Genomic DNA, 16,707 nt, shown 5'->3' with positions numbered 1-16,707 from the left:
TCTAATGAAGAGAATGTAGATGATAAACCAATGATAAACCATTTCTCTGAAATAGCTCAAAGGTTCATCTCATGAATTTTCAGATAGAAAGCATATAATGTATAGACAGAGGACAACACAAGAGTTACACATTCTGAAAATGGACTTATTTTCATCTTAGTGCCCATATTTGTTTCCTTTTCTATATCACAATGATATTGTAAAGGTTATTTATTTATTTAGTCAGACCACTAGTAAAAGTGTAACTGGGAATTCTATCCAGTCTCTTTCAATCAATATCCCACATACAGTAATGTGCAAATGTGTACGTTTGAAATGGATATATGGCGTACATAAGCATATGGCATACTGTTCAATACAGTAAATACTGTATTGAAAATACTGTCATCCGAAATGTTGCCATAGTTTACATCATAACATCCCTCCAGAGTACACTGTTATATTGACAACATGACTGTCTTATACGTAAACTATGACACAAGGACTCGTCATTCTGATGGCACTGACTTGTTCATTGACACAGATATTTATTTTTGAGAGATGAACTAAGGATTTTGAGCAAGAGATTGGCTTTTGCAGATAATTCATGGTGTTTTGCTATTTGTACGAGTTGTTTTGAGAAATGCACTTACTGTTTTGCAAATCTCAAGGATGATTTGAGAAATGTACCAAAGCGCCTGAGAAAAACTGTAACCAGGAAATCACAGTTATTGTGAATTTTCTAGTCACTAGTGGATAAACTGAGAAGGGAAGTCTTCTGTTAATCAAACCTCTAAAAGCCCTGTGGTTTAAAACTTCCGAAATCATCACTTTTATACATTCCTTTGATGTATGAATCTAAGATGCTTGATATCAAATGAAATGTTTAATTGAAGATGACTACATATATTCTGACTGATACACCATTTATTAAGTAATACTTCTGATTTCACATCATTTAGAGTATATTCAGTTCAAACCCTGAGTAAACAACCACATTGCAGCACAAACTGTACACCCAAATCTTAAAAATCACATCATTCTTGGAACTTCATTGTGGTTTAATGTAATATAAAATGCCAAATATGCATCAGAAGTTCAAATATCTCGCTGGCAATAAGGCAAGACAAGTCCAATCCCATTTCCTTCTATCAAATCATCGAAATCAAAACTGATTTTCTTCCATATAATTAGTTGTATTTACATTTAAGGGACTTACATTTCATTGGATTCAGTAACAAAACGTGCATATGTGCTGATGGTCATCAGGATGGTTTATTAAAGAAATGATGATTATTCTATAGTGCTGTTCTGAGGTGAGAAATATAAAGGATAGTGTTCACTAGATTAATATCCACAGTATGTACTGTGTGATGCATTGCTCTGTGTACATCTGTGCCTTAGGTGTAAATTAATAGTATTGAATTTGCATTTCATTTAAAGGAGTAGCACAGATACATATGATTTAGTTGTCAGGTAATTCCAGAATAAGAGTTTAAAATCAGTTAAGGATCAGACTGTCCAGCTGTTCATCCTCAACCCTCTTGGCGATTTTGACCGAAATACCATTCTTGGGTCCGAGGGTGGTGTGTGACTTCAACTCCAGGGGAACCTAAATAGAAAATGCAAATTGATCTCAGGAAATCTCCACATTTGTGGAAAACAGATTCTTCATGCAAACTACATCTGCAGTTTTTCAGTGTAAGAATAACGAACCTCAGTGTCCTCGCAGGCCATCACGTTAAACCGCCTAAATATGTGAAGCAGAGCCATTTTAATCTCCAGCTGGGCCAATCTCATTCCCACACAGCTGCGTGGCCCCGCTCCAAACGGCAGATACACAAACGGGTGCCGGCTGGCCTTGGCTTCTGGAGTGAACCTGAGACAAATACAGAGTTCATTGTGAGCACATCACACAGGAGGCATGCAAACAAAACAGAGAGCGTGTTAAAATATATCTATAGAACATCCACAGAGTAGATTTGAAGGAACTACAAGATGACCTCCAGCAGGCCACTGGTGTGAATGTCTCTGACCAAACAATCAGAAACCGACTTCATGAGGCTGGCCTGAGGGCCTGACGTCCTCTAGTGGGCCTTGTGCTCGCTGTGTTTGATAAAGTGCTTTATGATTGATTGATTGATAGAATTATGATATACAGAAACTGTGCTTTGAAAGACAGTTCACCTCTCCGGGATGAATTTCTCAGGTTCGGGCCAGTGCTCTGGGTCATAGTGAAGGTAACCTGCAGCTATTTCCAGAGACGATCCTTTAGGCAGAAGCTGGCCGTTCACCACAGTGTCTTGATCAACATCCCGTGCAACCCTGTGACGAAATAACACAAAATCCAAGATTCACTCTGGGGAAAAAGTGCAATCTAACACCCAAAACCATTTTGCTTTATTTCTAATAGATGTGTTTCCAAGTAATTAAAGCGTAGAAATGTGTAAGAGCTGTAACAGGGTTATTAAAATTCTTGCATGCTTTTGGTTCTTTGCATGTGATTGAACCGGTTATGAAGTAATAGCTGTCATACCTGAATGCTGGTGGGTAGAGTCTGAGGGACTCGCATATAACCATGTCTAAATACTTCAGCTCTTGGACATTAGAGTAATCTGCAGTCTCCTAAAACAAAGAATCAAACATATTGAAAAATGACAACAGCAGTCATGTACTGAAGTGTTTACAGTTACCATATATGGCCAGTAGGTGGCAGCACAGCAGCATTTATTTTTTAGGTTTACAGCACAATCCATTCTTCTCAACATAAAATGGCTTTTAAAATGTGTATGTATATATATATATATATATATATATATATATATATATATATATATATATATATATATATATATATAAAAATCTAAACAAAGCCATTTTGTACTATGATTGTTTTATAGTTGCCTTTATGATACATTTTTTAATGTCTTTGAAAATGAGCAGATAGCAAATCAAATTAACTGCATATACAGTATATGGATATACATATATATATACACAAAAAATCCTTTGTTTGAACTGAAATGGAAGCAGACGCAGCCCAGCAGGCAGTGCTAAGCAGTCTATCACTGCATGGCTCTGTGAAAATAGGGGTCAGGCACTGAGCACGCATCCGTACAGTTCTGCCCACATCCTCTGCCTCCGAGGCCCCCAGACATGCAATGTGGGCATTATAAATGACTAGCTGCTCTCAAGTCACTCTGTTCCACCAGTAAAAGCATCCGTTGCACAAATGAGAGGATGCAGTGGGGCGAGAAAAGGGGCAGATTCTGGCAAGCCCCCCTATTGTCTGGCAACACTGTCAGCTCTCGTCGGGTGTCACTGTGGTTCCAGTGTAGAATGACATGGCAGTGATGAAAAACTGTGAGGGGCAGCACTTTGTCTCACTGCAGCAGACCAGGTGGTTTGGATGGTGGATGTGATGACCTTTGACAACAGACTCACCATAGACTGAGGTTTTCTTGTAAGGTTTGTTTCTCACCGAATGTGTTTTGTATTCAAATGCACTGCTTTTAATTGTTTTTCTATTTAGACATGCACTAGACAAGTCCTTGAGTGTTCTGTCACATCTCATGCATTCAAGAAGTTCAGCTTTTAAAAAGTTGCCACAAGACCCTGGGCTCTTTTCCAATTGGCTGTGTTCACCCACACCGTTTCTTAAATGGATAGTTCACTCAAAAAATAAAAATTCTGTCCTTTATTACTCATCCTTGTGTTGTTCCAAACCTTCGTTTATCTTGCATCGTGGTACTGTTGTTAATGCACGTCAAAGTCTGATGTGGAAGAGAAGAAATTGTTGAATAAAGTTATTTTTGTTTTCATTGCACACAAAAAGTATTCTCGTAGCTTCATAAAATGAAGGTTGAACCACTGATGTCAAAGACTGTTTTAACTATGTCCTTACTACCTTTCTAGGTATCAAATGTGTCAGTTCCATTGCTGGGTCAGAAAGCTCTTGGATTTCATCAAAAATATCTTATTTTGTGTTGAAGATGAATGAAGGTCTTGGAGTTTGGAATGATATGAGGGTGAATAATTAATGACAGAATTTTCATTATAGAGTGAATTACTGATAGTTGCAAAATCACAAAACTTTTTGAGAAAAATCCAATTTTACATTTGCACACTCAGAAGTTTTGTGTAAGGCTGAAAATGTTAGCTGAAACTGAAGCTTCTGAGCATTTAAAGGTGTGCCAAAATTTCACGAACGAAAATCCAATCCTTTCATATCGGCATGATCAGGAATTTTGCCTGAAGCTGGGAAAGCTCCAGATGCAGATTTCGCTTGTGTTCGAGTTGGTCACATGACATTAGTGTAATATTATTTTTATATTATTTTTCTATAATATCCAGATATATTAAGGTCCGTCCCTCCTTAAATGTACATTAATGGGATTGTTTTGCTCAGTAATGTAATTGCAATCTCTCTGTAAGCAGCTGCATGATTTAAGACACAGTCATGTTCGTAGCACAAAATAGAAGTTAAGATGATTGTAAACAAGTCATACTGACGTTTGCCTTCACAAGGACTACTAACAACTGACTTAACTATGGTGACCATGGAGAATTTTTGTAAGAATAGCAGCACAGCATATCTAACATATTTTACTCCATCTCTGCCCAAAACTACAGTGCGATCAATATTTACCTTTCTATGCCATAAAAAAAAGCTTTTTTTGATTCTTTTGGCACGGCTCTGTGTTATTTCAATCGTCTATTTGAGAGAACGTGAACTATTCACCGTATCTCTGCGGAAAGGACAGACCCTCTGTTTATTCTGACTCGCAGCCTCAAGTATGACTAAATTTAACTCCGCTGAATGCACACTGATGCCTCTAAAATCACAAAGCAAGGTCAGACGGCCCTGTAGACAGGCTAGCCAATTTTTCATGTCTCGGTTGAGTCTCTTTTTTCATTCTTTTTTATGCTTTCATCAAACAAACAAACAAACAAACAAAAGCCCAGAGCAAAAATGGATGGTTTGTGCACAATTTTGCTATAATGCATGTGCAATGCCTTCCTGTATGAGCCTGAATGCTGCTTTATTAACAACTGATCAGAGACTGCAGGCAATTTGGGGTCTGAAGTGGTCAAATGAAGAGCTCGGATGAACCCCGTACATAGAAAAAGAATATCTCAGACAGGGTAAAATCGGTCTGCTTTGATCTTGCGAGCAAACGGGGGAATATTTCTGGTTTAATAAGTGTCCTAAATCTTGTTTGTGGACCAACACTTGGCTAAGCTACTGTAATAAGATCACACATCATAAAGCTCATGGTGAAGAAACAAGGCATTCTGGAACTAAAATATAGCAAAAGCAACTTCAATCCTTGTCTAAATATGTTTACAGTCCCCCTCGCCCTCAAACACGTTGATTATTAGCCCTCTTTTAGAGTTCAAGATGTGCTTCAGATGTTACCGTGTTTTTAAATTCACAACAGACGCGCTCTGAATTTAATTACATATTTGCTTGTTCCCATATGACGACAACAAACACGTTCCGCTATGCAAGTAACCTAGTGTGTTCTCATTAAGTATATAAAAAAGAAAAATCACTTAAAATGTAACAGCACATATCATTAAAATCCAAAGGACCCGTACTGTTGGAATTAATAAAACAAGAAACGCGGTCTCCGCGGAAATGCTTTGACCTAAAAATACTCAAACGTTTCCTTCAAATTCATTTCAAGAGAGACAAAAAAAGCCTTGCCGTGTTCAAAGGAGCACCCTGCTAAAACAACTCATTTCCCTGCATATTTCTTTGCCCCTTGGTATTAATATCAGCCTCTTTTCAGCAAATGAGATTCATTTCTCATGCGTGCGTGTGTGTGAAGTGTTCGCAGGCCTTGGAGCACAGGCAGCTTGCCTCTTCACGTCTGCCCGTCTCTCTTATTTATGCTTCTGCCTTCATTCACGTCTTAGAGGAGACAGGCAATCAATCAGTTCTTGAATTTTAGACATTTAACCTCCTGTTTACGGATAGCTGCCCATGATATGCATGCATTCATATGTGATGGGAAATTTTTGCATAACCGGATGTGAATATATAGTGGACAACATATCAGTGGTCATTAAATGGTTTTACTTCAGAATGCAGATTTCACATTGGATGTCCAATGGCAACCCCCTAAAAAAGTAATGTTAAAGTCCTTTAAATCCATTATATCCTGTTTTTAACATTGATAATAAAAATGAAAAAACAATTGTGCATCAAACCATCATATTAGAAGGATCTTTGCATGCCATCACCTGAATAAAATACATTTTAAAATATTTTTAAAAAATGAAAGTTTTTTTTTTTTTAATTGTAGTAATATTTCTATATTTTTTTTTCAAAAATAACTGCAGCATAAGGGACTTATTATAAATGCATAAAAATATAACATCTTAACCCCAACCTTCTAAACAGTGTCTATAAAGTATATCTTATCACTTCAAGTTATTTCAAGAATTTTTCAGATCTATTATCCTTGCTGTGCATGTCCTTTATAAATCCACAAGTTGAAAGCCACTTATTTATATTACTGTACATCTCTTTTCCATTTTAGGCCCTCCGTAAATGTAGTCCTTTGGTTTCTATGGGAAAATTCAGGCTGAATAGTGCCTACGAGTTGGGAACGGCTAATGTGGCTTCTTATCTCACCCACCCCTCAAGGTTTCCACAGAAAGAGCTATTTGTGGTTATTGATAGTGATGGAGGCATGCGTGTTCAGACAGGAGATACTCAAGGGTGCTGTTACTGCATAAACACAATGAGTCTCATCTTGCATTGTCTTCTGATAGTGTGGAACAGGTGCAGATAGGCTGGAAAACCTATCGTGTTTCTAAAACCACAGATATGCATCCTATCAGTGAATCTCAATGGCACTTTCAAAACCAAAAAAGAATAGCAGCATTATAAAACATACTGAATAATAATCTTCACTCAGAGTCTGAGGACGACTTTTAATTTTTTAGGGCTTCCTCAAAGAGATACACTCATTTCATAGCAATATATATATAACAAAAATAGTGCTTCTCTATTCAACAAAATTAACAAGTCTTTGGCAGTTTAAAATTGTAAATGGTAAAACTCGGTGAGTCAGCACCTCTGGTTTCTTTCAAGCCTGGAAATCAGCCCCCTGCAGTGACTATTTCCTTGGCCAAATGGTTAATTAGGGAAGCTAATTGCAGGGAGTGGAACAGGCATTGATTGTGCTCTTATCAACTGGAGACAGCCTATGTCAGAAGACTGTGGGCTGGCTGTATGAATGATACAGTCCTGGCCAATGCCTGAACTGCAGAATGAAGGACAAACAATGGGCACACTAATTAAAATGCCTAATTAAAATCACCTGAGGAGAAAATCAATACTTTGTCATGGTCTGAATAGTTGACAAAGGAGAATTTGTCCCAGCTCCAATCACAAGTCATCTGTAGGCATGGAAAAGTCTGAAAATTAGACCGTTTCTGAAAGAAACTGAAGATTCACTTTATATTTTGGGAACTGAATGGATCATGAAAAGTGAAGTGCTTCATATCAGCATGGAGCCAGAACTGAATGTGAGTTGTATGTGGAGGACTACTCTCCTTCTGAAACGCCACCGGCACCAAAATTTGAGGAGGCTGTTTAACCAGTGAAGACTGAAAGTCAAGTTTATCTTTGAGAACATCTCAACGTATCCCAAAGGTAAAGCCGTCTTTGCTATTATACAACAGATAGTTTTGGCCACAGAATTTCAATTGTGAGATTCACAACAAATATATATGCGGTATATATGAAGTTTATGACAAAAAAGTTGTCAGCATTATTCAAAAAAAAAAAAAAAAATTACAATTAAACTAAAAAAATAATTTGTTCACTTTTGCATGTACATGCACATAATGCTGCCACATAAATTACAGCTTCATGGTTTTTGGGGTTTTGATGCAGTTTGGGGAAGAAAATCTACCCACTTTACAATGGTGGGGTAACAAACAACAATAAAGCCACAGCAGATGGACCTAAATCTGCACAAACCAAAACCCAAATGAAACCCATTTTTGCAACAACACTGGCACTGTGGTCTGTGACTCTTGCATCTGATTGGCTCACTTTAAAGAATGAGGTTTCCGTGTACACTTCCTTTTAATAATGCAACAGTTCAAATGGTTTGAACGGTTCCAGCCAAATGTTTAGAGAAGCGCTGAGAGAATCCAGACTGAAAATATCCAATCTATAGAAAGGAATGCTGGGTAGTGTTGCATCTCGGTTTCATCCATAGTGATTGGGCTCCATCGAGCCTGCACCCCAGCCCCCGGCCCCATTACGCTCCCCTTCACCGCTGCCCATTCGGCTGGGCCATGAACTCGCCGTGCGTCTCATCCATGTGCCTGATGCTCATTATGTTCTTCACATGGCCCTGCCGTGTGTGGCTGTGATAGAGCTATTACGGCCCAGCGCGGCCTTCGGGATTTAACACCCCCTCACCCCCACTGCAGACCTGGACACCTTTTATTCAATTTGACTCAATGTGCAGGAAAATACAGCCGTAATGGACAATCAAATGACAGGTCATGAGGCTCCCTGCTGCAAAAGCAATTATGAGGGGTTTTTGCCATCATGATTCTGCCAGCGAGTGCAGCTAAAATGCTCATTATGCTGGATGCAAATCAACACGCTTTCGGTCACCTTTGCCTCTGCCAGACAGGAATGCATACATTCACTTATTATGCAAGCATTGCAGTCTATTAAATTATTCTACAGTACAGATTCTACCTCTGTTTATTGATGGTGATGTTGAGGACAGGTCATGATGGTTGACTTTCTGTGAAAACAACCAACTGTTGATTTATTTATTTTTTACATATAGATTTAATTTCATTAAAAATTATTTGGGGTCAGGTCATGATGGTTAACTAGGCTTAAGGTCAAGTAAGTAATTTAATATTTTATATATATATGTGACCCTGGACCACAAAATCAGTAATATGGGTAATTTTCTCAAAATGTTAGGATTGGACAATACCTGGCCAAGATAAAACTATTTGAAAATCTGGAATCTGAGGGTGCAAACAAATATACATACTGAGGAAATTGCCTTTAAAGTTTTACAAATGAATTCTTAGCAATGCATATTACCAATCAAAAATGTATTTTTGATATTTATGGTAGAGAATTTACAAAAACTCCTTTTGAAACATGATCTTTGCTTAATATACTAATGATTTTTCACATAAAAGAAAAATCAATAAAATTGCTCCATACAGGTGTTGTTTTTTTTTTTTTTTTTTTTTTGGCTATTGGTAAAAATATACCCCAGCGACTTAAGACTGGTTTTGTGGTCCAGGGTCATAATATATAATGTATATACGTGCGTGTGTGTGTGTGTACACATTACGTAAGTTCAAAGCGGCCATGCATTTTTACACTCTTTACAATGAATTTATTTTCTCGTGATCTCTCTCAAACGCATTGGTTTCTACAAAGTCCTTTCGACAAGCGCAGTCTGCTCTGATTGGCCAACTGACCAAGTGCATTGTGATTAGTCAACACTGCAAGCACTCATTGGAAACGTAACACCCTTTCCATAATCGCGAGTTTCATCTTTCAGAATAAATGTAAAGACAGTTAATAATGTCTCATTTCAAGCCCGAAAGGGGAACAGAGTCGTGTGACAGACAGAGTGATGAAGCTCTTAAGTGTTTGCAGTACACAAGTGTGTCTGTCTCTCTCTCTCACAGCGCATGCACTCTCAGTCAATATATCTTTGAACAGTCAATATCAAATGCTTAAACTAATGATAAAACCTACTTCCAGTATCTGATTCAGAAGCACAAGATTTTCGTAGCAAAGACCGTATTACCTCTTTTCCCAGATTCCTGAAACGGTTGTCCATAAAATGTGTTGCTGTTCTGTTGTAAGTAATCTTAAAGATTCCTAAATGCATATGCATGCATTGACAATTAAAACGTTAATTACACAAAGTTTAATGTACTGTCTTTGGAAATATCAACAGGGATTGATAAGCCTTTATTTATTTAGTGCAGCCGTTATTACTAGGTGAAGCAAAATTAACTGAAATATGCACAACATAGGCTACATTAAGAGTGCACTGTATATCTGTCCATCAGATGCTTGTCAAAGTTGACTTTGTTTGTTAATACTTTATTGTCCCTACATGCTATACCTAACGATGGCAGGTAAATAATACAGCAAATTTTCATTGCCACAGCATCTGCCTCATTTACATATCCCCCTGGAGTCCCAGCGAAGGTGGTCCTCAAACAATGGCAAGCATCCGGTAGCTGTTGACATTCGACACATGCGTCAGGTTCAGCTGCAGCTGACTGATGAAGGATTTGTTATGGTTGCTTAAATCAGGTACATTACAAGTCTCCTTCCTTCCAATCCCAAGGGGCCTTACATATTCTCTGGCCCTTCTACAGTGGCAGCAGTGGTTTGATGACTCCATCTGCTCCGTTCCATTACACATGCGGAGGAGATCGAAACGGCCGTCAAAAAGCCCAAATAACAAACAAGGGAGTCATATCGCTCCTTCTACAGTATCAACATAGTAACAACACAATGGCGGCATCTGTTTGGAGGAAACTTGGTGAAAGTGCCTCTTTATTCTGCACGATACAATGCTGGTTGGTATGAAAAGCCTGTTAGGAAACATTGCAAGGGGCCTGATGAAGTGGACCATGACTCTTTGTGCATGAATGCACATGCCCTATGTGTGTTTGTGTATGCGGGTCTGCTTGAAGTCATTAGGGACATGTAGAGCACTTGGAAAAAGTACAGACGACCTGCTGCCTGTAGGTATCTCTGTATGAGGACTCAATCCTTCTCCGCTTATACCACCCAGGGGAGAGAAGGGAGCGGAATAAGAAGAACGAGAGAGGGGGAGTGAAAAACAAAGAGAAATCTTGATGCTCTCATTTTGCCCTTCCTTTTTTGCATCCAGAGGGGGTGTTTCTGTCTTTCTCTCTGCCGTCTTTAACCTGAAGCACAATAGGAGCATCAGGCATCACCTTAAGCAGTGGATAGAGTGGCTCCATGCCTACACACTTGTGCAAATTAATATCTGATTTCAACACTTTCTTGGTTCAGTAGCAGTTTATAGAAACTTTAAAGGTGATGTGTGTGTGTGTGTGTGTGTGTGTTACATTTAGAAATGCTATTCCAAGTTAATGTGTAGATTTTACTGTTAAAACTATAAAAAGAGTGCAGTTCTTCAGAAGAGTCTGTAGTGGGGTCTAAATTTTACTTGTGCCTTTTGAAACAACAGAGTTAAGTTTGTAGCATTTTAGCAGGCTGCATTGATTTGAAAAAAAAAAAAACATTTAAAATGATATTATCTATTATTATTAGTAGTAGTATTATTAGTATTATTTTTTATTATTATTTGAATAGGCCTAAGTTTTTCCCGTTAATATATTTTAATGTAATTTATTTCTGTGATGCAAAGCTGAATTTTCAGCAATTTAATGCATACTTCTTGATTTTTTTATTTTTAAAGTATGTGTGTGTTTTGTATATGTGTGTATATATCACATCACATAATTTTGCAGTACAAGTTTGTGTAGTGGGTAATAATGCAAAATAAATATTCACACAATTTTTACTGGAAAACAGCTAATTATTTTAAATTGTAAAAAAAAAAGGTCAAGTGTTCAATTTGACTTGAGATGACACTTATCAAATTCATACACTAGATGGCACAGTACATAAGTGTCAGCATCTTGCTCAACTAACACTGGAAATCTAATTTAATAAAACAAAAAAACGGTGCATCTACTGTAGAAGGATTGACTATAATAGTGCCATTTTAGCTTGTCTTCATACTTTTTATTGAACCTTTTAATACATTTTAGTTTCCAATTTTATCTGAGCTTTGCATACGAATATAACATCCACACACCTTACATGTCATGTGGTCTCTTAATTCTTACCCAGAATGTGATATCAGAACAAGTGCGCTTACAGTACGAGTCCTTAAAATGCAGTCTAAGTAGGCAGCTCACTAGGTTTTGTAACACTATAGGCATTGAAGCTCATTTTTGCACCTCTCTCTATTTGTTCTCTTCATGGATCTGCTCACATGATGCATTAAAATGAAATATAAAAGACAACACAAATGGAACAAAACCACGCTATTTACGCTCATTCAAGTAAGCAGTGTATACATAATTTCCTAAGTTCCAAATCGGAGAGGCGAGGCTGTTGCATTAGCAATGAGAGAGCCAAAAGCCACATCAATGGGAACCGACAGATACAGCGCTGTGGTTCCGGAAGGATCAAAGGCTGTGTTATAGAATTTAGCAGGGGAGAATCAAGCTCTTTATTCAGGTTTGAGCTCTATCAGGGAGGGGAGAGGAACCCATCACTGCTCTGAATGAGGGAAAGAGCCGCCTGGAGGCCGAGCCTCAGAGGAACGTCACCAATGAATTATTCACAGATAGGAAAGGCTAGCTACTAGCTGTTCTCCATCCCTCTATTTCCTCATCTTTCTTTGCTATTTTCACCAAATCTCTGTGCAGCATTCATTATGATATCCTCTTTTCATTATTTCCATCTTTGTGGATTATGACTGTGAACCACCAACACATGCTCTCTGGATTTTCATTCTCTTTCTTCCTTCTAACAACACACTCTGCTGTCCAGATCATTAAGAGTTTAATTCACTCACGCTCATCACACCCAAACTGACTTTCAGACTTCCAAATGGACACAAAAGCACCTTCTAAAAGACCCTTGAACTATATTCCAAATCTTATCCAGTCATATGGTAGCTTCAGATAGATTGAGTTCTAAATTTTATAAACTGTATGACTTCAGAATTCCTGGAATGCAGTGAATAGACAATTTTTATTTTTTTGGTGCTTTTGTGTCCATTTTTTTCAGTACAAATTTTTCCATGGATAAAAATAGTCATTAGTTTTGAAATGGTTGAGGGTAAGTTACACTACGAGATTACAATTTACATTTTTGTTTGTCTTCTATGTACATTTGTCCACATCTTTTATTTACACAAATCAATAACTTTTACATTAGGAGACATATTGTTTTAAAGCTGCGGTAGGGAACTTTTGACGCTCTAGCGGTTAATAAACCGAACTGCTTGCGTCTTGCGGAAGAACATCGTAGCCGGAACTACTTCTCTCTGTTTATGTCTATGAAGAATCACAAAGGTACTGGGTTACCTCGCCGCGGTATCCCCGAAGCAATCTAAAATAGTCCGAATATAAATACTTATTATAGGCGCACCCTAGTGATTCAGGACAAGATAAAAACACGGTTTGGAAAATGGATTCATGGTGTACTCGCTTATTATATACATTTTTCTACATTTTAAACACAAACAAAGTTACGGACCGCAGCTCTGATTGGTTATTTTTTACCGGGAGCGATGGAGTTTCTGCAAATGGCAATAGGACCACTGGGAGGAGCCAGAGGAGCTTGATTTTTTTTCACCGATTATCTGTCTCATATTCTACTGTCAGGACAAAATGACAGGTTTAATAAATATGTACAAAATATTTTTTTACAAAAGTTCCCTACAGCACCTTTAATGACCATACGATTTCATAATATTTATGACAACTGGGAGATGCCATAAAGTCATTTTTTTTTATTTTGGAAACAATTTAAATATTCTCCTTGGATGCATTAAATTGATAAAGTGACAGTGAAGACATTCATAATTTTACAATGGGTTTCTATGAACTCTATAATCTATAAATGCTTCTGAACTTTCTATTGTATAATTGTGAAAAAAAAAAAAGTTCACTAAAAAGCATTTTCAATGTAATAATTCAAGTTTATTCGTGTATGGCGCTTTTTATGATACAAAGCGTACCAAAATGGTAATGATAAATGTTTCTCAAGAGCAGCAAATCATCAGAATGATTTCTTAAGGACTAGAAACCACTTTTGAGTGGTAGTGTTATTTACCATTTTTTTTATTGTGGTGAAACATGACCCAAACATGTTTTCACCCCAGTTTTATCTCTAATCCTGAAAGAGTAGAGGAAGAGAGAAAAAAAAAACATGTATTTGTCGTCTTCCTTCCTTCCATCCTTCATCTCTCTCTCTGTCTGTGGGAGAGGTCTTAGCTGAAAACATGTAATTTTGCTCAGTTTCTGGCCTCTTTGCCCCTGTCTCCCACCTCTGGATGACTCATTGGGTAGTGCTCCGCTTCAGCTCCCTGTTATTTATGCAGATAAAAAAGGCAAATTAATGACGGGCACCCCGGGAGGCACCACACAGCCCACGAAGGGAAAATGAAAGGCTAGAACAGCAGACACAATGTGTGCAGCCGGTGACACGTTCCCCAAGTCAGTCGAGAGAAGAATTTACATGTTTGCCACTTCAACTGTCCCAGTGGTGTAAATCAAACTGGCAAATCGATGACAGTAATTCCAGAATTCACCCTTGACATTTAGTTTGGTAAGGTCATGAGTGCGTAAGCAAGAACTAGCGATTCATCCCAGTCAGCTAAATGGATTGTTTAAGGGATGGTTCACAAAAAAAAAAATCCAGTTTCTGTTATTTACTCACTCTCATGTCATTACAAACCTGTTTGACTTTAAATGTCTAGCTGGTCTTTTAGTGAACAGGTCCTGTAACGATTAAAAAATAAACTGAGTTAAATAAATGAGTCTTGTACACTATATTCTAGGTATTCACAATCCATACATAGATCTGATGATAGATCGAACTCAAATCTCATTTGCACTTCAGTGCAATCACACGGTAATTGTTGTTGAGATATAAAATCTTGTGTGGTCTTGATGCATCATATTTGATCAAATGATATTTGATAGCAACACTCTTAAAAAAAGGTTCCAAAAGGGGGTTTTCACAGCAGTGCCATATAAAAAGTACATATAGGTTTCCCAGAGAACCTTTCATTAAACAGTTCTTTAAAAAAATAATTTCTTTTCTTCGTGTGATGAACATCTGAAAAATCTTTTTTTTTTTTCTTGTTTTTTTTTTCACCTGAAAGAACCTTTTGTGCAATGGAAAGTTCTATGGATGTTAGAGGTTCTTGATTTAAGATTGTATAAAGAGAGACAAATTTTCATTTCTGCAGGAGAAAATGTCTCCGATTTATGTGATTTTAGGCACCATCCTTTGCTGAACTATCCCTGTTTTGCATCTTAAATGAGCTTTAAATTACTTTTCGATTTGTTAAATATGATTTCCCACCAGAAACAGCTTGTGGCTCTCAGGTAAACACCTTTGGTGTTGCACTGAAGTAGTTACACTCCAGTGCGTTTCAGCACAAAACATGAATGCCCTCACACAGGGCGTGTGATGAGAGTGACATCTGAGAAGCTTTTTAGAGCGAAACTGAGAGCGGTGAGGGGCGTTTAGAGAATAAAACCACTCGGAAGGATGAGCCGAAGACTCTTTCTCTCTGGGCTGAACACGAGAGTGCTGATAGACATTATAGCAGTGGGCTAGATGAGACTGACCTTCAGTATACACCGGGCCAGATGTCTTTGTGGATGGAGTCCCAGCTGCTCGATATAAAGAGAGTATTCAGTTATTGCCGGCTATACAGTCGACTTAAGACACGAGGCTGAGTTTGAGTTTTATTGTGCTGCTTGTAATGCTGACTGCTTTTATAACTTCTGTCATAAGCTCTTTTATTTGAAAACTTCACTGCAATAAAACAGCTCTCCGGTTTATTTTCCATCCCGGGAATCCTGTCAGCTAACCTCAAAATGTAAAGTACGACGGGTTAGCGTGATTTGCCTCTTTGCCAGATGTGTTGCATAAGAAAGCCATCAAATAAATGATGCATTATCGTGAGAAATCCCTCAGACCGCATTTTTTAGACTAACGGGTCGGTGTTAAAATAAAGAAAAACACACTTTTTCTATTTCCCTAGGATACATTTGGCTTTAACCTAATACACTGTCACGCATGTCTCAACACAATCTACAGAACGTAAGATAAACGATCCCCCTAAAAGCTCTGCAGAACATCCATTCACTCTGAAAAAGACACTGACTTCCAGAGAGGAGGACTTGGAAGTGGAAAGAGAAGCAGAGGGGGGAGAACGGTGAAGAATGAGCGAATGAGATGAAAGAGTAGACAGAAGGACGCAGAGCCGAACTAATGCCGCGTTTGATCCCTTTCTCCGGTGGGCGGCTGCCAGGTATCAGGATTCAAGAAATACAGGTTCACGAAGATGCTGTTTAAATGTACGCCATCAGAGAGAAAGCAAAGACATGAGAGCTCTGAAAATAACCTTAAAACCCTAAGCAATAACCAATCTTAGCAAGTACCTCTAAATATTAAGTATATTCTCTGCACTCCACACGCACACATTTAAAACACTCTATTTTCACGGATTTCATTAAAACCGAATTATATAGAATTGCGTTTTGTTTGAGATGGCAAAATCTCAGACTGTAGGGAAGAGTGATCCCTTAAGATAAGGGGAACAAACAGGAAAAAGCAGAATCATCCCCCCAATAACATACGCTGATTTAGAGGCTCTTCTTCCCACATCTGACCCTCCTCCTCATCACCATCCACCCTCTCCAGCGCTTTGTGGCACAGATTATGAGATTTCAGAGAATCAATCAAGAATTCCTCTTCTGTCTCTCTCAAGAGTATGCACATTATGCACAAACACAAGGCATCAAATCAGCAGAACCACCATAATCACTGCAAACCGCCGCTATATTTATAGAGGAGAGTAAATTATCGAAGCAGATATACTGCAAACTAAACGCAACTTTTTGAGA

The 16,707-nt window shown here is 38.1% G+C and overlaps 1 protein-coding gene and 1 long non-coding RNA gene across 3 annotated transcripts in view; one reads left to right on the top strand and one right to left on the bottom strand.

The window, feature by feature from the left end:
• Nucleotides 1-888: 888 nt before the first annotated feature.
• The window catches only part of LOC127976933 (thromboxane-A synthase-like), a 59,330-nt gene continuing 43,511 nt past the window's right edge, over nt 889-16,707 (bottom strand). For both annotated transcript variants that reach the window (XM_052581524.1, XM_052581525.1), the window contains exons 11-14: nt 2,516-2,604; nt 2,167-2,304; nt 1,696-1,858; nt 889-1,591 (exon numbers count right to left, since the gene is read on the bottom strand). In XM_052581524.1, coding sequence (XP_052437484.1) covers nt 1,481-1,591; nt 1,696-1,858; nt 2,167-2,304; nt 2,516-2,604 — 501 coding nt within the window. In that variant the 3' untranslated portion in view covers nt 889-1,480. The remainder of the gene's footprint in view (nt 1,592-1,695; nt 1,859-2,166; nt 2,305-2,515; nt 2,605-16,707) is intronic.
• On the top strand, nt 7,338-11,790 carry LOC127976934 (uncharacterized). The gene is made up of 2 exons (XR_008158044.1): nt 7,338-7,648; nt 10,173-11,790. It is a non-coding gene; the product is annotated as an uncharacterized LOC127976934 (long non-coding RNA).

Source organism: Carassius gibelio, chromosome B18 (genome assembly GCF_023724105.1).
Source record: "Carassius gibelio isolate Cgi1373 ecotype wild population from Czech Republic chromosome B18, carGib1.2-hapl.c, whole genome shotgun sequence".
NCBI lineage: Eukaryota > Metazoa > Chordata > Actinopteri > Cypriniformes > Cyprinidae > Carassius > Carassius gibelio.
This window is presented reverse-complemented; position numbering and strand designations above follow the sequence as displayed.